The 21,101-nt window shown below is 46.3% G+C and overlaps 1 protein-coding gene across 1 annotated transcript in view; it reads right to left on the reverse strand.

The window, feature by feature from the left end:
* Positions 1 to 21,101, reverse strand: part of inppl1a (inositol polyphosphate phosphatase-like 1a) — a 234,805-nt gene that overhangs the window by 70,907 nt on the left and 142,797 nt on the right. The window contains exons 9-14 of the mRNA XM_072477475.1: positions 20,514 to 20,664; positions 17,350 to 17,456; positions 5,963 to 6,065; positions 2,842 to 3,038; positions 2,396 to 2,513; positions 755 to 851 (exon numbers count right to left, since the gene is read on the reverse strand). Coding sequence (XP_072333576.1) covers positions 755 to 851; positions 2,396 to 2,513; positions 2,842 to 3,038; positions 5,963 to 6,065; positions 17,350 to 17,456; positions 20,514 to 20,664 — 773 coding nt within the window. The remainder of the gene's footprint in view (positions 1 to 754; positions 852 to 2,395; positions 2,514 to 2,841; positions 3,039 to 5,962; positions 6,066 to 17,349; positions 17,457 to 20,513; positions 20,665 to 21,101) is intronic.

The raw sequence follows: 21,101 nt of genomic DNA on the forward strand, positions 1-21,101 counted from the left end.
CATGTATAGCAGTAATTTTCTCTTTTCGATTGCAGCCAGACCTCGGGAGCAACATCCTCTAAGCGCTGAGCATCGTTGACACAATAAGCATAGTTAGAACACATTCTTCTTGTGAAAGCTTGATCTTGCGGAATACTTTCTGGAAAACTGAGATACAGCAGCCTTGGAAGCACCCTGTGATCCCCAAAAATAAAGACTAGAAGTAGCAAAAACAGAAAGTGCTGGCAATACTTAGCAGGTCTGGCAGCATCTGTGATGAGAGAAATACAGTTAAGGTTTTGAGTGGAATATTACTTTTCTTCAGAACCTTCTGCGCCAATTTTTTTTTTTTTTTTAAATTTAGGCTATCCCATTTTTTTTTCTCCCCAATTAAGGGGCAATTTAGCGTGGCCAATCAACCTACCCTGCACATCTCTGGGTTGTGGGGGTGAGACCCACACACACACGGGGAGAATGCGCAAACTCCATATGGACAGTGACCCAGGGCCGAATTTGAACCTGGGACCTCAGCGCCGTGATGCAGCAGTGCTAACCATTGCGCCACCATGCCGCCCTTTGAAGAGTCATTTTCAACTTGAAACATTAAATATTTTTCTCTCTGCAGCTGCAGTCGGATCTGCTGAGTACTTCCAGCATTCTGCTTTCATTTCTGATTTCCAGAATCTGCTTTTAATGTATTTGCTTTTATTTTAATGATTAGAAGCACCTTTGTCTCAGCTTGCTCCACGTTAAACAACTTTCTATTTACACCCACCTCGCAGACTTCTCATTACCAGATGTTAAGTGACAGTTAACGAATCCAAATGAAGTTCCATTAAACATAAAAGAAACACCAACAGCGCCTTTGTTACCTATGGATAATGAAGAAATACTTTTATAAACATCATATGAAAGGATGTGCATTTTACAGTGTCTTTAACGTAGTGAAATGTCCCACGGGATTTCCCATAATCAGACAAAATCTGACACTGAGTCAGGCAAGCAGATATTAGGGCGGGTTGGTTAAAGAGGCAAGTTGCAAAGGGTGCAGTAAAGTAGAGAAAGGTAAAAAGAGGGAGCGGTTTTGGGAGAGAATTCCAGAGCTTAAAGATTCAGCAGTCAAAGGCACAGCCGCTAATGGTGGAGCGATTGAAATCAGGAATATTGCAAGAGGTCAGAATGAGAGGAACCCAGAGAAGGAAGATTAGGTGGTGCTGGGCAGGAACAAAAGATGCAGGGGAGGTGGAAATAAGCAATAGACGAGTTTCAAGAGCATTCTGAAGACATGAAGTGAGCATTGCAGGCGAAGCAATTTTGGGTGGAGACTCCAGAGGAACAGACTGATTGAGGCATCATCCTCCAGTGACAGAATGGAGGAACGGCGGTTAGCAGGATCTGGAAGAGCAAGAGGCCATGTCCAAGGAGGTACAGCCACAGAGAACCGCTCAAAAACACAATGAAGATAATGGAAATAAGTACCACATGCTTGTAAGCAATGCTAGAGGACTATGAAAATTGGTATGGATGTAAGCCACAAAATTGGGACTGAAGAGTTTGGGATAAGCAAACTTCAAAGTTAATTCTGTAGCAGAAATATTCCAACACTTTGAGCCTTGCTTGCGATTTGATTGTCGTAACTACTTCTTGCACCCAAGGGCTCTGCATTACTCCAATCCCAAATTGGTTTTTAAAAAACTCATTTATAGGATGTGGCATCGCTGCTTGGGTCAGCAATTATAGCCCATCTCAAATTGTCCTTGAACTGAGTGACTTGCTAGGCCATTGAAAGGACAGTGTCAACCACATTTCTGTGAGTCTGGATCACATGTAGGTCAGACCATGCAAGGATGGCAGCTTTCCTTCCCTAACGGGCATTAGTGAACCAGATGGGTGTTTACGACAATCGACAATGGTTCCATGGTCATGGACTTTTAATTCCACATTTTTATTGGATTCAAATTTCACCATCTGGCATGGGGGGATTTGAACCCGGGTCCCCAGAGCATGACCCCCAGGTCTCTGGATTACTAGTCAAGTGACAATACCACTATGCCCGCCTCCCAATTTTCAGCACTCCAGTGTTCCATAAGCCCTAAATTACAGAATTCCTAGCCTAAACCTCTCTTTCTTCCTTCGAGATGCTCCTTCTAAACTACCTCACCTGTCTAAATATTGGCTGGCGTGGTTCAATGTCCAATTGAGTTTGATAATGCTGCTCGTCAAGCAACTCGAGATGGGTTACAACGTTAAGGTGCTACATCAATTAAAATGGTTGTCTTAATCACTAATGGGTGATCAATGACCCTCAGACTAGCATGCCGCAATAGCTGGTGACCAATGACCCTCAGACAATAGCTGGTGATCAATGACCCTCAGGCTAGCATGCCGCAATAGCTGGTGTTATCTGGCTACTTACCCAACGTATTGGCGATTCCGGTTTTCACACTCGAGGTACTGATATGGCTGATCCGGTTCTCATGCTCCGGTTTAACCAGGACTACAATTTTAATGTTCCAAAGTGTCTGCATTGCAATCTGCAAACAAACAAAAATATTTGCTGCACAAACAAAATTGATTCTCTTCAAGCGCCCTGCGAATTTAAACGCAGACCTTGATTATGTAGATTGGGAACATCTGACTGAGGAGCAGGAGTCGGCCATCGAGCGCTTTGAGCCTGGTCCCAACTCCATTTTGCCATCTGTCCCCAATAATCGTTGGCTCCCTCGTCTATCAAAAATCTGTCTAAATTTGCCTTGAATAAATTCAACGACCCAGTCTCCACAGCTTTCTGGGGCACAGAATGCCACATACCAACGACCCTTCAAGACAACCACAAACTGAGCGACACACAGTACATCTTACCGGTTTGAAATCTAGGTCAGTGCACTCTTTCAAACTGCCCCGTACAAAGTCCACCCACTCCTTGTCTGCGACAGAGTTTTCCTGCGTCCCGATGACATAGATGTCGTGTGGAATGGTGACTGTGGTTTCATCCAGTGTTTTCCCGAGGCCCTTGGATATCAGCCAGGACGCCATGATTTTTGGAGGGGGTGCACTTCCTATTCAGATTATTTTTTTTTAAGAAGAAAGAGAGAAACATGATTGAGAATTGCACTCGAACACTTAAAATTCTTCGTCTTACTAGTTCGTGGAATATGGGAGAAGCATTCGAGTCCAGCGTTTACTGCCCATTCCTAAATATTCTGGAGACGGTGGTGGAGAGCCGCCTTCTTGAACCCTGCAGAATGTGTGGTAAAGGTGCGCCCAGTGTTGTGAGGGAGGAGGACCCCAATAACGGCCAATAGGTCGGAACGCTACCTTGCAACTCAAACAAGGTGGTCATTCGGCCTATTGCGGCTGTGCCAGGGTGGCAAGGTCCCATCTTCACATTTGGGGTGGAACTCAGGAGGTGATGCAGTTCCCATGTACCCGCTATCCTTATTGGAATGTGCAATGTCATCAGATAGTATGCTCCCCCCCTCATCACCAAGGCACTGACTCGATAGCTGGGGATCAGGTTCCATGGTCAAATGCGCCTACAGCAGATCACCCAACTCCCCTTCTTTGCAGCAGGAAAGGAATTAACATTTGTAGGAATTTTGGGCAAGGACAAGAGAAGCTCCTGGCAGGAGTCACCAGCTAAGGGCCAAGGGAGGGGACTCTGGTCGAATTCCCCATCATCCCACCTCAGCCGAGGGAGAAAATGAGGCCAATTGTGGAAGTCCGAGTTGCTGCCAGGCTGAGACCAGCTAACTGAACACAGGTCAAGGACTGAACTGGAGTCTTCCTGGCCTTTATGACCAAATTCATGACTGAGTCAAGGAGAGAGCTAGTGCTTCGGAACGATCAGTATTATTTATCAGTACTTTATTGTTCGACTTCCTGGGAGAGATGTTTATTTTTTAGAAAACATTTTATTAAAGCATTTGTCATTTTAAGTTTAACAAATTAACATTCTAAACAGCCTAGCGGCCCAACACACTCAACAATATGACAATATCATAACCAACTACCCCCGCCCTAGCTCCTAACTACCCGTATATTAGATTCCCTGTCTATTATTTTACACTGCCATGCCTCTCATTTTTCTCCCCCCCCCACTCTCTTTATGCTGACGTTCAATTTTCCTTAAAATAATCGATGAATGGCTGCCACCTCCGAGCAAACTCCTGAATTGAACCTCTCAAGGCGAACTTAATCTTTTCCAGCCTGAGAAACCCTGCCATGTCACTAACCCACACTCCTGACTTGAGGCTCGGAGTCCCTCCATCCCAGCAAAATCCGTCTCCGGGCCACCAGGGAGGTAAAGGCCAAAACATCGGCTTCTCTCCCGCCCTGGGCCCCCGCATCCTCCGAGACCCCAAATATTGCCATTTCAGGACTCGGCTTCACCCTCCCTTCCAGGACCTCTGACATGATGTCTGCAAATCCCTACCAGAATCCCCTCAACTTCGGACATGCCCAGAATATGTGTACGAAGTTCGCTGGGTTACCCCCACACCAACCTCCACTTCCTCAAAAAACCTACTCATCCAGGCCACAGTCATACGAGCCTATGGACCACCTTGAATTGGATCTGGGAGAGATGTTTGACATACGAGTGCAGATTTTCGAAATATTTAAAACCATAAGCAGGGAAAACAACAAAATCTACACACTACCTAGTAACACAAAAAACTTATTTTACATAATGGATTAACGTTATAAAGATAAAACAAACAGCTTCTCCTCTCATCACTTGACCAAACGTTTACTGCGATAAGGACAGATTGTGAAAACCCGAACTTTATAATTGCAGTCCCTGCTGGAACCAATTTTATTTTGACAGCCATCCCATAACTCAAAGCAATCTCAGTCTTTTTTATTAATAATAATTTTTATTAGTGTCACAAGTAGGCTTACATTAACACTGCAATGAAGTTACTGTGAAAAGCCCCAAGTCGCCACATTGCTGCGCCTGTTCAGGTACACTGAGGGAGAATTCAGAATGTCCAAATTACCTAACAAGCACGTCTTTCGGGACTTGTGGGAGGAAACCGGAGCACCCGGAGAAAGCCCACGCAGACACGGGGAGAACGTGCAGACTCTGCACAGACAGTGACCCAAGCCGGGAATCGAAAGCGTGGTGACAGAATGAAGTAAATGTTTCAAAAGTAAACATTTTAAGGCCCGAAGGCAAAGAGCAGGGCTGAGTGGGTAGCTCCTTCAAAGAGTCAGCACGGCGCAATTGGCTAAAAGGCCTTGTTTTGTGCTGTGGGATTCCACTGCAGGATTCTGCTTTAGAGGAGGGAGAATTATCAAATGAGCCAAGCTGTCACAGCTAACAGCATCTAGGGGGTCACACTGACCAGAAACTGAAGTGGACTAGCCATATAGATACCGTGGCTACAAGATCAGGTGAGAGTCGAGGAACCTTGTGGCAAATAACTCACCACTGGACTCCCCAAAGCCTGTTCACTATCTACAAGATGAGGAGTGCGATGGAATACTTGCCACTTGCCTGGGTAAGAGCAGCTCCAACAACACACACCATCTACAACAAAGCAGCCCACTTGATGGGAGTCCCTTCCACAAACATTCACTCCCTCCACCACTGATGCACAGTAGCAGTCGTGTGTACCGTCTACAAGATGCATTGCAGGAAGCTCCTTAGACAGCATCTTCCAAACCCACGACTGCTACCATCTAGAAGGACAAGAGCAGCAGATACCAGGGAACCCCACCACCTGGAGGTTCCCTTACCAGTCACTCACCATCCTGACTTGGAAATATATCGCTACTGTGGGTGTACCTACAACGCAGGGATTGCAGTGGTTCAAGAAGGCAGCTTACCACTACTTTCTCAAGGGCAATTAGGGATGGGCAAAATATGTTGGCCTGGCCAGCGATGCCCACATCCCAGCAATAAATAAATAAATAAGCGAAGAAAGAAGTGAGCAGCTGGCCTGCGTGCAACATCAGATAATTTCACTCTCGTTTTTACCCATGTTCCAGGTGCCGATGAAGATAGAGATCATGTCCGGTTCATCCTGCTTGGAATGTTTGTTCTTCATTAACTGTAGGAGTTGGCAAAATGCCTCTCGCTTCTGAAGGAGGAAGAAAAGGAGAAACAAAAGTTTCAAGGATGACAGGGTCACTGCTAAAACTGCTTCAAAGATTTTTTACATAAAGACTGATTAATCGTAACCTCATTCCCAGCTGTTTTAGTTTAGGTTCGGTTTGTTGCTGAAATGAAGATTAATTGCTAATTTTATTTAAATAAACATCCCCAACTTGCAATTATTAGATTTTATTGATCCATTCTCCAGAAACATCACTGTGCTAATAAATTCTGAATGGAAGCTCAGGCACATGTATTTTTAAAAAATAAATTTCGAGTACCCAATTCATTTCCAATTATGGGACAATTTAGCGTGGCCAATCCACCTACCCTGCACATATTTGCGGTTGTGGGGGCGAAATCCACGCAAACACAGGGAGAATGTGCAAACTTCTCACAGCCAGTGACCCAGGGCCCGGATCAAACCTGGGACCTCGGCGCAGTGAGGCAGCAGTGCTAACCACTGTGCCACCGTGCTGCCCATCTCAGGCACATGTATACAACTGCCAGAAGCCCTAGAACATAGAACATAACAGCACAGTACAGGCCCTTCGGCCCTCGATGTTGCGCCGACCTGTGAAACCACTCTAAAGCCCATCTACACTATTCCCTTATCATCCATATGTCTATCCAACGACCATTTGAATGACCTTAATGTTGGCGAGTTCACTACTGTTGCAGGCAGGGCATTCCACGCCCTTACTACTCTCTGAGTAAAGAACCTACCTCTGACATCTGTCCTATATCTATCGCCCTTCAATTTAAAGCTATGTCCCCTCGTGCTAGACATCACCATCCGAGGAAAAAGGCTCTCACTGTCCACCCTATCTAATCCTCTGATCATCTCGTATTCCTCAATTAAGTCACCTCTTAACCTTCTTCTCTCGAACGAAAACAGCCTTAAGTCCCTCAGCCTTTCCTCATAAGATCTTTCCTCATAAGATCTTCCCCCCGCATACCAGGCAACATCCTGGGAAATCTCCTCTGCACCCTTTCCAATGCTTCCACATCCTTCCTATAATGCGGCGACCAGAACTGCACGCAATACTCCAAATGCGGCCGCACCAGAGTTTTGTACAGCTGCAACATGACCTCATGGCTCCGAAACTCAATCCCTCTACCAATAAAAGCTAACACACCGTACGCCTTCTTAACAGGCCTATCAACCTGGGAGGCAACTTTCAGGGATCTATGTACATGGACACCGAGATATCTCTGCTCATCCACACTACCAAGAATCTTACCATTAGCCCAGTACTCTGTATTCCTGTTACTCCTTCCAAAATGAATCACCTTACACTTTTCTGCGTTAAACTCCATTTGCCACCTCTCAGCCCAGCTCTGCAGCTTATCTATGTCCCTCTGTAACCTACAACATCCTTCCGCATTGTCCACAACTCCACCGGCTTTAGTGTCATCTGCAAATTTACTCACCCATCCTTCTACGCCCTCCTCCAGGTAATTTATAAAAATGACAAACAGCAGTGGCCCCAAAACAGATCCTTGTGGTACACCACTAGTAACTGAATTCCAGGCTGAACATTTCCCATCAACCACCACCTTCTGTCTTCTTACAGCCAGTCAATTTCTGATCCAAACTGCTAAATCACCCTGAATCCCATGCCTCTGTATTTTCTGCAATAGCCTACCTTGGGGAACCTTATCAAACGCTTTACTGACATCCAAATACACCACATAAACTGCTTTACCCTCGTCCCCCTGTTTGGTCACCTTCTCAAAGAACTCAATAAGGTTTGTGAGGCACGACCTACCCTTCAAAAAACCGTGTTGACTATCCCTAATCAAATTATTCCTTTCTAGATGATTATAAATCCTATCTCTTATAAACCTTTCCAAGACTTTGCCCACAACAGAAGTAAGGCTCACTGGTCTATAGTTACCGGGGTTGTCTCTACTCCCCTTCTTGAACAAGGGGACAACATTTGCTATCCTCCAGTCTTCTGGCACTATTCCTGTAGACAACGACGACATAAAGATCAAAGCCAAAGGCTCAGCAATCACCTCCCTAGCTTCCCAGAGAATTCTAGGATAAATCCCATCCGGCCCAGGGGGCTTATCTATTTTCACACTTTTCAGAATTGCTAACACCTCCTCCTTATGAACCTCAAGCCCTTCTAGTCTTGTAGCCTGAATCTCAGTGTTCTCCTCAACAACACTGTCTTTTTCCTGTGTGAATACTGACGAAAAATATTCATTTAGCACCTCTCCTATCTCCTCGGACTCCTCGCACAACTTCCCACTACTGTCCTTGACTGGCCCTACTCTTACCCAAGTCATTCTTTTATTCCTGACATACCTATGGAAAGCTTTAGGGTTACCCTTGATCCTACCTGCTAAAGACTTCTCATGTCCCCTCCTGGCTCTTCTTAGCTCTTTCTTTATGTCCTTCCAAGCTAACTTGTAACTCTCGAGCGCCCTAACTGAACCTTCACGTCTCATCTTTACATAACCCTCGTTCTTCCTCTTGACAAGTGATTCAACTACTTTAGTAAACCACGGTTCCCTCGCTCGACCACTTCCTCCCTACCTGACAGGTACATACTTATCAAGGACACGCAGTAGCTGTTCCTTGATAAAGCTCCATATTTCAATTGTGCCCATCCCATGCAGTTTCCTTCCCCATCCTATGCATCCTAAGTCTTGCCTCATCGCATCATAATTGCCTTTCCCCCAGCTATAATCTTGCCCTGTGGTATATACCTATCCCTTTCCATCGCTAAAGTAAACGTAACCGAATTGTGGTCACGATCACCAAAGTGCGCACCTACCTCCAAATCTAACACCTGACCTGGTTCATTACCCAGTACCAAATCCAATGTGGCCTCGCCTCTTGTTGGCCTATCTACATACTGTGTCAGAAAACAGCAGCAGCCAGAGCAGTGGCACCACGGCTGGCTCTGATGTTCAGAAGGGAGGGTCAAAGCGCAGAAGAGTAATAGTAATAGGGGACTCAATAGTCAGGGGCACAGATAGGCGCTTCTGTGGACGTGAAAGAGACTCCAGGATGGTATGTTGCCTCCCTGGTGCCAGGGTCCAGGATGTCTCCGAACGGGTAGAGGGAATCCTGAAGGGGGACGGCAAACAGGCAGAGGTCGTTGTACATATTGGTACTAACGACATAGGCAGGAAGGGGCATGAGGTCCTGCAGCAGGAGTTCAGGGAGCTAGGCAGAAAGTTAAAAGACAGGACCTCGAGGGTTGTAATCTCGGGATTACTCCCTGTGCCACATGCCAGTGAGGCTAGAAATAGGAAGATAGAGCAGATAAACACGTGGCTAAACAGCTGGTGTAGGAGGGAGGGTTTCCATTATCTGGACCACTGGGAGCTCTTCCGGGGCAGGTGTGACCTGTATAAGAAGGACGGGTTGCATCTAAACCGGAGAGGCATAAATATCCTGGCCGCGAGGTTTGCTAGTGTCACACGGGAGGGTTTAAACTAGTATGGCAGGGGGGTGGGCACGGGAGCAATAGGTCAGAAGGTGAGAGCATTGAGGGAGAACTAGGGAATAGGGACAGTGTGGCTCTGAGGCAGAGCAGACGGGGAGAAGTTGCTGAACACAGCGGGTCTGGTGGCCTGAAGTGCATATGTCTTAATGCAAGGAGCATTACGGGTAAGGCAGATGAACTTAGAGCTTGGATTAGTACTTGGAACTATGATGTTGTTGCCATTACAGAGACCTGGTTGAGGGAAGGGCAGGATTGGCAGCTAAACGTTCCAGGATTTAGATGTTTCAGGCGGGATAGAGGGGGATGTAAAAGGGAAGGCGGAGTTGCGCTACTTGTTCGGGAGAATATCACAGCTGTACTGCGAGAGGACACCTCAGAGGGCAGTGAGGCTATATGGGTAGAGATCAGGAATAAGAAGGGTGCAGTCACAATGTTGGGGGTATACTACAGGCCTCCCAACAGCCAGCGGGAGATAGAGGAGCAGATAGGTAGACAGATTTTGGAAAAGAGTAAAAACAACAGGGTTGTGGTGATGGGAGACTTCAACTTCCCCAATATTGACTGGGACTCACTTAGTGCCAGGGGCTTAGATGGGGCGGAGTTTGTAAGGAGCATCCAGGAGGGCTTCTTAAAACAATATGTAGACAGTCCAACTAGGGAAGGGGCGGTACTGGACCTGGTATTGGGGAATGAGCCCGGCCAGGTGGTAGATGTTTCAGTAGGGGAGCATTTCGGTAACAGTGACCACAATTCAGTAAGTTTTAAAGTACTGGTGGACAAGGATAAGAGTGGTCCGAGGATGAATGTGCTAAATTGGGGGAAGGCTAATTATAACAATATTAGGCGGGAACTGAAGAACATAGATTGGGGGCGGATGTTTGAGGGCAAATCAACATCTGACATGTGGGAGGCTTTCAAGTGGCAGTTGAAAGGAATACAGGACCGGCATGTTCCTGTGAGGAAGAAAGATAAATACGGCAATTTTCGGGAACCTTGGATGACGAGTGATATTGTAGGCCTCGTCAAAAAGAAAAAGGAGGCATTTGTCAGGGCTAAAAGGCTGGGAACAGACGAAGCCTGCGTGGAATATAAGGAAAGTAGGAAGGAACTTAAGCAAGGAGTCAGGAGGGCTAGAAGGGGTCACAAAAAGTCATTGGCAAATAGGGTTAAGGAAAATCCCAAGGCTTTTTACACGTACATAAAAAGCAAGAGGGTAGCTAGGGAAAGGGTTGGCCCACTGAAGGATAGGCAAGGGAATCTATGTGTGGAGCCAAAGGAAATGGGCGAGGTACTAAATGAATACTTTGCATCAGTATTCACCAAAGAGAAGGAATTGGTAGATGTTGAGTCTGGAGAAGGGGGTGTAGATAGCCTGGGTCACATTGTGATCCAAAAAGACGAGGTGTTGGGTGTCTTAAAAAATATTAAGGTAGATAAGTCCCCAGGGCCTGATGGGATCTACCCCAGAATACTGAAGGAGGCTGGAGAGGAAATTGCTGAGGCCTTGACAGAAATCTTTGGATCCTCGCTGTCTTCAGGGGATGTCCCGGAGGACTGGAGAATAGCCAATGTTGTTCCTCTGTTTAAGAAGGGTAGCAAGGATAATCCCGGGAACTACAGGCCGGTGAGCCTTACTTCAGTGGTAGGGAAATTACTGGAGAGAATTCTTCGAGACAGGATATACTCCCATTTGGAAGCAAATGGACGTATTAGTGAGAGGCAGCACGGTTTTGTGAAGGGGAGGTCGTGTCTCACTAACTTTATAGAGTTTTTCGAGGAGGTCACTAAGATGATTGATGCAGGTAGGGCAGTAGATGTTGTCTATATGGACTTCAGTAAGGCCTTTGACAAGGTCCCTCATGGTAGACTAGTACAAAAGGTGAAGTCACACGGGATCAGGGGTGAACTGGCAAGGTGGATACAGAACTGGCTAGGCCATAGAAGGCAGAGGGTAGCAATGGAGGGATGCTTTTCTAATTGGAGGGCTGTGACCAGTGGTGTTCCACAGGGATCAGTGTTGGGACCTTTGCTGTTTGTAGTATATATAAATGATTGAGGAGAAAATGTAACTGGTCTGATTAGTAAGTTTGCAGACGACACAAAGGTTGGTGGAATTGCGGATAGCGATGAGGACTGTCTGAGGATACAGCAGGATTTAGATTGTCTGGAGACTTGGGCGGAGAGATGGCAGATGGAGTTTAATCCGGACAAATGTGAGGTAATGCATTTTGGAAGGGCTAATGCAGGTAGGGAATATACAGTGAATGGTAGAACCCTCAAGAGTATTGAAAGTCAAAGAGATCTAGGAGTACAGGTCCACAGGTCATTGAAAGGGGCAACACAGGTGGAGAAGGTAGTCAAGAAGGCATACGGCATGCTTGCCTTCATTGGCCGGGTCATTGAGTATAAGAATTGGCAAGTCATGTTGCAGCTGTATAGAACCTTAGTTAGGCCACACTTGGAGTATAGTGTTCAATTCTGGTCGCCACACTACCAGAAGGATGTGGAGGCTTTAGAGAGGGTGCAGAAGAGATTTACCAGAATGTTGCCTGGTATGGAGGGCATAAGCTATGAGGAGCGATTGAATAAACTCGGTTTGTTCTCACTGGAACGAAGGAGGTTGAGGGGCGACCTGATAGAGGTATACAAAATTATGAGGGGCATAGACAGAGTGGATAGTCAGAGGCTTTTCCCCAGGGTAGAGGGGTCAATTACTAGGGGGCATAGGTTTAAGGTGAGAGGGGCAAGGTTTAGAGTAGATGTACGAGGCAAGTTTTTTACGCAGAGGGTAGTGGGTGCCTGGAACTCACTACCGGAGGAGGTAGTGGAAGCAGGGACGATAGGGACATTTAAGGGGCATCTTGACAAATATATGAATAGGATGGGAATAGAAGGATACGGACCCAGGAAGTGTAGAAGATTGTAGTTTAGTCGGGCAGTATGGTCGGCACGGGCTTGGAGGGCCGAAGGGCCTGTTCCTGTGCTGTACATTTCTTTGTTCTTTGTTCTTTGATGCATTATAATGTGGATGAATCTGACGTTATCCGCTTCGGTAGCAAAATAGGAAGGCAGATTATTTGAATGGGTGTAAATTGAAAGAGGTGGATGCCAGTGAGACCTTGGTGTCCTCATGCATCAGTCGCTGAAAGTAAGCGAGCAGGTACAGCAGGCAGTAAAGGCAAATGGTATGTTGGCCTTCATAGCGAGAGGATTTGAGTATAGGACTAGGGATGTTTTACTGCAATTGTATAGGGCATTGGTGAGACCACACCTGGAGTATTGTGTGCAGTTTTGGTGTCCTTATCCGAGGAAGAATGTTCTTGCTGTGGATGTAGGGCAGCGAAGGTTTACCAGGCTGATTCCTGGGATGGCGGGACTGTCATATGAGGAAGTTAGGATTATATTCATTGGAGTTTAGAAGAGCGAGAGGGGATCTCATAGACACTTATAAAATTCTAACAGGATTAGGCAGGGTAGATTCAGAAAGGATGTTCCCGATGGCTGGGGAGTCCAGAACCAGGGGCCATAGTTTGAGAATAAGGGGTAAACCTTTTAGGACTGAGGTGAGGAGAAATGTCTTCACCTAGAGAGTGGTGAATCCGTGGAATTCACTACCACAGAAAGTAGTTGAGGTCAACATGTGTGATTTCAAGAAGGGATTTGATATAACTCTCGGGGCAAAAGAAATCAAGGGATCGAGAGAGAAGGCGGCAGATCAGGGTATTGAATTTGATAATCAGCCATGATGAATGGCAGAGCAGGCCCAAAGGGCCGAATGGCCTATTCCTGCTTCTATTTTCTATGTATGTTTCTATGTACGCCACCAGTGGCGTAGCAGAGTCAAGGAGCAGAGTAGAGTGCAGCGGCCATCACGAAGGAAAAAGTACTGGGGAAGATCTGACGGTAGTTAAATCACCTGGACCAGATGGACTACACCCCAGGATTCTGAAGGAGATAGCGGAGATTGTGGATCATTGGTGGTGATCCTTCAGGATGACTGGAGTCAGGGAGGGTCCCAGAGGACTGGAAAGTGGCTAATGTAACACCCCTGTTTAAGAAGGGAGGGAGGCAGAAGACGGGAAATTATAGGCCGGTTAGCCTGACTTCGGTCAGGAAGGAGGAAATAGCGGGGCACCTGGAGGGAAATTGTCCCATTGGGCAGACGCAGCATGGGTTCACAAAGGGTAGGTCATGTCTGACTAATTTGGTAGAATTTTTTGAGGACGTTACCAGTGCAGTAGATAACGGGGAGCCAATGGATGTGGTATATCTGGATTTCCAGAAAGCTTTTGACAAGGTGCCACACAAAAGGCTGCTGCATAAACTAAAGATGCATGGCATTGAGGGTAAAGTGGTAGCATGGGTAGAGGATTGGTTAACTAACAGAAAGCAGAGAGTGGGGATAAATGGGTGTTTCTCTGGTTGGCAACCTGTAACTAGTGGGGTCCCTCAAGGATCAGTGTTGGGCCCGCAGTTGTTCACAATTTACATAGACGATTCGGAGTTGGGGACCAAGTGCAATGTGTCAAAGTTTGCAGACGACACTAAGATGAGTGGTAAAGCAAAAAGTGCAGAGGATACCGGAAGTCTGCAGAAGGATTTGGATAGGTTAGGTGAATGGGCTAGGGTCTGGCAGATGGAATTCAATGTTGCCAAGTGTGAGGCTATCCATTTTGGGAGGAATAACATCAGAATGGATTATTATTTAAACGGTAAGATGTTAAAACATGCTGCTGTGCAGAGGGACCTGGGTGTGCTAGTGCACGAGTCGCAAAAAGTTGGCGTGCAGGTGCAACAGGTGATTAAGAAGGCTAATCGAGTTTTGTCTTTCATTGCTAGAGGGATGGAGTTCAAGACTAGGGAGGTTATGCTGCAATTGTATAGGGTGTTGGTGAGGCCGCATCTGGAGTATTGTGTTCAGTTTTGGTCTCCTTACCTGAGAAAGGACATATTGGCACTGGAGGGAGTGCAGAGGAGATTCACTAGGTTGATCCCAGAGTTGAGGGGATTAGATTATGACGAGAGGTTGAGTAGACTGGGACTGTACTCGTTGGAGTTTAGAAGGATGCGGGGGGATCTTATTGAGACATATAAAATTATGAAGGGAATAGATAGGATAGATGCGGGCAGGTTGTTTCCACTGGTCGGGGAAAGCAGAACTAGGGGGCATAGCCTCAAAATAAGGGGAGGTAGATTTAGGACGGAGTGTAGGAGGAATTTCTTCACCCAAAGGGTTGTGAATCTCTGGAATTCCTTGCCCAGTGAAGCAGTTGAGGCTCCTTCTTTAAACGTTTTTAAGAAAAAGATAGATACCTTTCTAAAGAATAAAGGGATTCGGGGATATGGTGTACGGTCCAGAGAGTGGAGCTGAGTCCACAAAGATCAGCCATGATCTCATTAAATGGCGGAGCAGCCTCGAGGGGCCAGATGGCCTACTCCTGTTCCTCGTTCTTATGGGTATGATTTTATTTATTTATTAAAAAATTTAGAGTATCCAATTATTTTATTTTTTTCCAATTAAGGGGCAATTTAATATGGCCAATTCACCTAACCTACGCATATTTGGGTTGAGAGGGTGAAACCCACACAGACATGGGGAGAATGTGCAAACTCCACACGGACAATGACCCAGGGCCGGGATTCAAACCCGGGTGCACAGCGCCACAGTCTCAGTGCTAACCACTGCGTCACGTGTCGACCCCGTTGGTAGGATTTTAGAGTTCATTATTAAGGATGAGATTGCAGAGTACTTAGAAGTGCATGATAAAATAGGACTGAGTCAGCATGGCTTTGTCAAGGAGAGATCATACTTGACAAAGCTGTTAGAATTCTATGAGGTGGTAACGAGGAAGTCAGGCAATGAGGGTGATCTATTTGGATTTCTAAAAGGCCATTGGCAAGGTGCCATACAAGAAGCTGCTAAATAAGAAGAGCCCATGGCTTTCGGGACAAGGTACTGCTATGGATAGAGGATTGGCTGACAGGCAGAAGGCAGAGAGTGGGGATAAAAAGGTATTTGTCAGGATGGCAGCCAGTGACTAGTGGTGAGCCTCAGGGGTCAGTGCTGGGACCACAGTGATTCACAATATACATTAATGATCCGAAAGAATGAACTGAAGGCACTGTTGCTAAGTTTGCAGATGATCTGTAGAGCGACAGGTAGCATTGAGGAAGCAGGGGGACCGCAGAAGGACTTGGACAGGCTAGGAGAGTGGGCAAAGAAGTGGCAGATGGAATACAATGTGGAAAAGTGTGAGGTTTTGCACTTTGGTAAAGAATATAGGCATAGACCATTTTCTAAATTGTGAAAGGCTTTAGAAATCTGAAGCACAAAGGGACTTAAGAGTTCTAGTTCAGGATTCTCTTACGGTTCAGTTGGTAGTTAGGCAAGCAAATGCAATGTTAGCATTCATACCGAGGGCTAGAATACAAGAGCAGTGATGTACTTCTGTCATAGAGTCATAGTCATAGATGTTTACAATATTGTGACCAATAAAACCTAGCATGCTGAATGCCTTCTACACCACCCTACCCACCTATGATTCCACTTTAAAGGAGCTATGAACCTGTACCCCTGGATTTCTTTGTTTCTGAGGCTGTATAAGGCTCTGATCAGACCCCATTTGGAGAATTGTGAGCCATATCTAAGGAAGGATGTGCTGGCCTTGGAAAGGGTCCAGAGGAGGTTCACAAGAATGATCCTGGGAATGAGGGTTTGGATATGAGGAGAGGTTGGGGCTGTACTCGAAGGAGTTTAGAAGGATATGGGGGGAATCTCAGTGAAGCTTATAGAATACCGAGAGGCCTGGACAGAGTGGACGTGGAGAAGATGTTTCCACTGGTAGGAGAGACTAGAACCCGGGGTCAGTGCCTCAGACTAAAGGGACGATCCTTTAAAACAGAGATGAGGAGGAATTTCTTCAGCTAGAGGGTGGTGAATCTGTGGAACCCACAGAAGGCTGTGGAGGCCAAGTCACAGTGTCTTTAAGACATAGTGTCTTTAAAAGATAGATATGTTCTCGATTAATAAGGGAATCAGGGGTTATAGAGAGAAGGCAGGCGAATGGGGATAAGAAACATATAAGCCATTTAAAAAAATTTTTTTTTAGAGTACCCAATTCTTTTTTTCCAATTAAGGGGCAATTTAGCGTGGCCAATCCACCTACCCTGCACATCTTTGGGTCGTGGGGGCGAAACCCACGCAAACACGGGGAGAACGTGCCAACTCCACACGGCCAGTGACCCAGAGCCGGGATCGTACCTGGGACCTCGGCGCCGTGAGATAGCAGGGCTGACCCACTGCGCCACCGTGCTGCCCACTTCCCTCCCTACTTTAAGCTGTGGGCGTAACTTCACCACGAGGGCTGCAGTGGTTCGAGAAGTTGGCTCACCAGCTTCTCAATCCAGATGGGCGACAAATTATTCGCTCTATGTTTATTGATCTGACCTGTCAGTCATCAATCTTAATTGTTCCATTAGCAGTTTTGCTTGGCCGCAGGCTCTGGATGTTCTCTCTTAATCTCTCTACCTCTCTCTCCTCCTCTCTTTCGTCCTTGAAAGAGGTTCCTTAAAATCTCTCTTTGACCAAACTTTTAGTCACCTGTCCTATTATCTCTTTATGTGGTTGGTTTCAAATTCTGTTTAATAATCACTCTTTAGGAACATTTCACAATGTCAAAGGTAATGCACTAAAGGCACTACATACATCTAAACTCTAGTCACCAATTTGCCCTCATGTGCATTGCACTCAGGGTAGACTGAAACTCAGAAAGGAGGAGGACAGCTTCTAGTTGGAGAACTCACCCTTGTAGTTTCGAAGATGAAATCTTTCCTCTGTGTTTTGTCTTTCTCTTTCTCGAACACTATTCCCAGCTTGCTGTGGACACGCAGTGACTTTATCAACTGCCGAACTGACGGGAAAAGAAAAGAAGAACCCACTGATGACCACAGGGCTGTATTGTTTTTAAACTGATGTTCATTTGATCAGAGTAGGCCAGGCCCAAACCTCCAGGGCCCAAAAGTTAGCAGACATGCTGCGCCAGCAGGACTGGAAAATAAAGAGCCCGATATCAAACTTAAAATCTACATTCTCACTACATCAAAGATAATGTTGAGTTGCTGATACGCACTGGAGCTCCCCTACTCCTCTTCTGGGGATCTTTAACATCCACCTGTAACAGGGACTAGGGGAGGCAGTGGCTTGGTGGTATTGTTGCTGGGCAAGTAATCCGGAGACCCAGGGTAATGCCCTGGGAACCCAGATTCAAATCCCACCATTCAATAGAATTCTGGAATTATAAGTCTAATGATGACCATGAAACCATTGCCAATTGTCGTAAAAACCCATCTGGTTCACCAATGTCCTTCAGGGAACGGAATCTGTTGCCCTCACCTAGTCTGGCCCACATGTGACTCCAGAACCTTAGAAATGTGGTTGTCACTTAAATGCCGTCCGGGATGGGCAATAAATGCTGGCCCAGCCAGCGACGCCAACATCCCATGAACGAGAAAAAAATAAATCGAATCCATCTTGCACAGAGCTGGCCATAATCATACAAGTGGTGTATGCCAAATCGCCTCATCATCGCTATGGGTGGAGGACAGTAGGGCAGAGATTCTGATACTGAGCTACCAACCACAGAAATGGAATGCAATCAATCTGGTAAATGCCAGTGTTTAGTTTGGCCAACATCTGACTCTAGCTCACACTTAACGGCGGCTCAGCACATCAAACCTGGGCAATAAACACAGCCTGGCTTCAATTACCCACATTCTGAGAACACAGCATGATTTCCATCAGTGACTGTCGAGCAGTAATCTGATGCAACACAACGTTGGCATCCTTCAATTAGCAACACAAGCCTCCCCACAGGGCGCTGAGCATTGATCTCATCCATTTTCCTTACAATCTTTGCAACTAAAGAAAAGTGATAGAAATGCTTACACTGCACCATCTGCACAAGCCCCCTCTGTACAAACGCAGCTCTCCTCCCCTCAACCATTTACAGTTCTGTTTCCAATTACTTTTTTTTTTAATTTAGAATTCATTTTTTCCAATTAAGGGGCAATTTAGCGTGGCCAATCCACCTACATCTTTGGGGTGGGGGGGGCGAAACCCACGCAAACACGGGGAGAATGTGCAAACTCCACACGGACAGTGACCCAGAGCCGGGATCGAACCTGGGGCCTCAGCGCCGTGAGGCTGCAGTGCTAACCCACTGCGCTGCCCCCAACTGTTTCCAATTACAAACTGCAAACATCAACACAGTGTTGCTGAGATGGCAATAAAAGTCCTCCCATCAAAAGGGCAGCACACTGGGGTTAGAGGAGAAAACGCAAGCAAATACTAAAGGAGGATTCAGAACTCTCCAGTAACATTGAAAGAAAACTACTTCCTCTGGTGGAGGAAAGAGCAAGAGGGGACACAAGTTTTTAAAAATGCATTCTTTCATAGGATACGGGTGTCACAGGCAAGACCAGTATTTGTTGCCCATCCCTAATTACACTCGAGTAGTTTGCTAGACCATTTCACAGGGCAGTTAAGAGTCAACCACATCGCTGTGGGCCTGGAGTCACGTGTAGGCCAAGTAAGGACGGCAAACCTGCTTCCCGAAAAAACAGATGTTTTTTTTAAACTGCAATCTGGGGCTGTTTAGCACAGGGCTAAATCGCTGGCTTTGAAAGCAGACCAACAGCACGGTTCGATTCCCGTACCAGCCTCCCCGAACAGGCGCCGGAATGTGGCGACTAGCGGCTTTTCACAGTAACTTCATTTGAAGCCTACTTGTGACAATAAGCGATTTTCATTTCATTTCAATCAGTGATTCGGACTAATTTCAATCCCAGATTTATCAATTGAATTTAAATTCCACCAGCTGCCGTGGTGGGATTTGAACCCTTGCCCCCATCACCCCGGAGAATTAGCCTGGGCCTCCGGATTACTAGTCTGGTGACATCACCATGTCAAAGCTAGGTCAAACCAGGAAGCATAGATTCAAAAAAAATGGGAAGTGGAAGTCTGGAGCACTTTCCCCCCGAACGTCTGTAGATGCTGAGGATTAATTCAAATTTTCACGCCCGGGCGGCATGGTGGCCAGTGGTTGACATTGCTGCCTCGTGGCACCGAGGTCCCGGGTTCGGTCCTGGCTCTGGGTCGCTGCCCTGTGGGGTTTGCACGTTCTCAACATGTTTGCGTGGGTTTCGCCCCCACGACCCGGGGATGTGCAGGGTGGGTGGATTGGCCACGCTAAATTGCCCCTTAATTGGAAAAAATGAAAAGGGTACCCTAAATTTATTTTTAAAAATTTCACGCCTTAAATTGTCAAGTTGAGGTATGGATATTGGGGGGGGGGTACATTAGGACATGGAGTAGCCGGGCAGCACGGTGGCGCAGTGGATAGCACTGCTGCCTCACGGCGCCGAGGTCCCAGGTTCGATCCCGGCTCTAGGTCACTGTCAGTGTGGAGTTTGCACATTCTCTCTGTGTTTGCGTGGGTTTCGCCCCCACAACCCAAAGATATGCAGAGTAGGCAGATTGGCAACTCTAAATTGCCTCTTAATTGGATAAAATTAATTGGGTACTCTAAATGTATTTTTAAAAAAGGGACATGGAGTAGCCATGATGTTTTTATACCTGAACAATTTTGAAAGATTGAGCAGCCTCCTCCCTTAACTAAGGGGTTGGATGGTGTTGAATCCCATGATCTGGGCTCAGTCATCCATTAAGCAGTGGATGGAAGATGGCTTACTCTCAATCGAACCCTGTGCTCTATCTGCACTGGGAGTCTTTGATGGGACAGTGTAGACTGAGCTATATCTAGTTTGTGCTGTAACATTTGAAGAGAATATATTAAATTTATAAAGAACATACAGAACATAGCAAACATTGAGCATGCTGTTCATTTAAGCAACCCAAGGTAGGTTAGCATTCCCAAACCATACAGCACAATATCTCGCTTCTTCCTTACTCTTATCATGTGTAAATGTGTTCCAGTCCTCATGTGGGTCCTTGGATTTCTTCTGTACCACCAGTTTTCCTCCTTCCACATCCACACTAAGTAAATACTTCTGTGATTTACCAATCTTCGTTAAATCGGTCAGGTTCACATCCAGTTTCACCTAAGGAACATAAGAACAAGTGTTCAGATCGTTGTCTCAGAGAAATGGTCATCATTGTATTTATGTATCAGCATGGGTAGCACGAGTCAAATGATTAAATGGGCAGGATGGTGGCACAGTGTTTAGCGCTGCTGCCTCACAGCGCCAGGGACCCATGTTCAATTCCGGCCTTGGGTGACTGCGTAGAGTTTGCAAGTCCAAAGATGTGAAGGTTAGGTGCATTGGCCATGCTAAATTGCCCCTTAGTGTTCAACGGTGTACAGGTTAGATTACAGGGATAGGGTGGGGGAGTGGGCCTAGGCAGAGTACTCTTTCAGAGGGTCGGTGCAGATGCAATGGTCCGAATGGCTTTCTTCTGCATTGTAGGGATTCTATTCTTTCAGGAGTTCAAATCCCACTCCGGAGACTTGAGCACACAACTCTGGCTGACAACCTCA

The sequence above is a fragment of the Scyliorhinus torazame genome, chromosome 15 (assembly GCF_047496885.1).
Source record: "Scyliorhinus torazame isolate Kashiwa2021f chromosome 15, sScyTor2.1, whole genome shotgun sequence".
Lineage (NCBI taxonomy): Eukaryota > Metazoa > Chordata > Chondrichthyes > Carcharhiniformes > Scyliorhinidae > Scyliorhinus > Scyliorhinus torazame.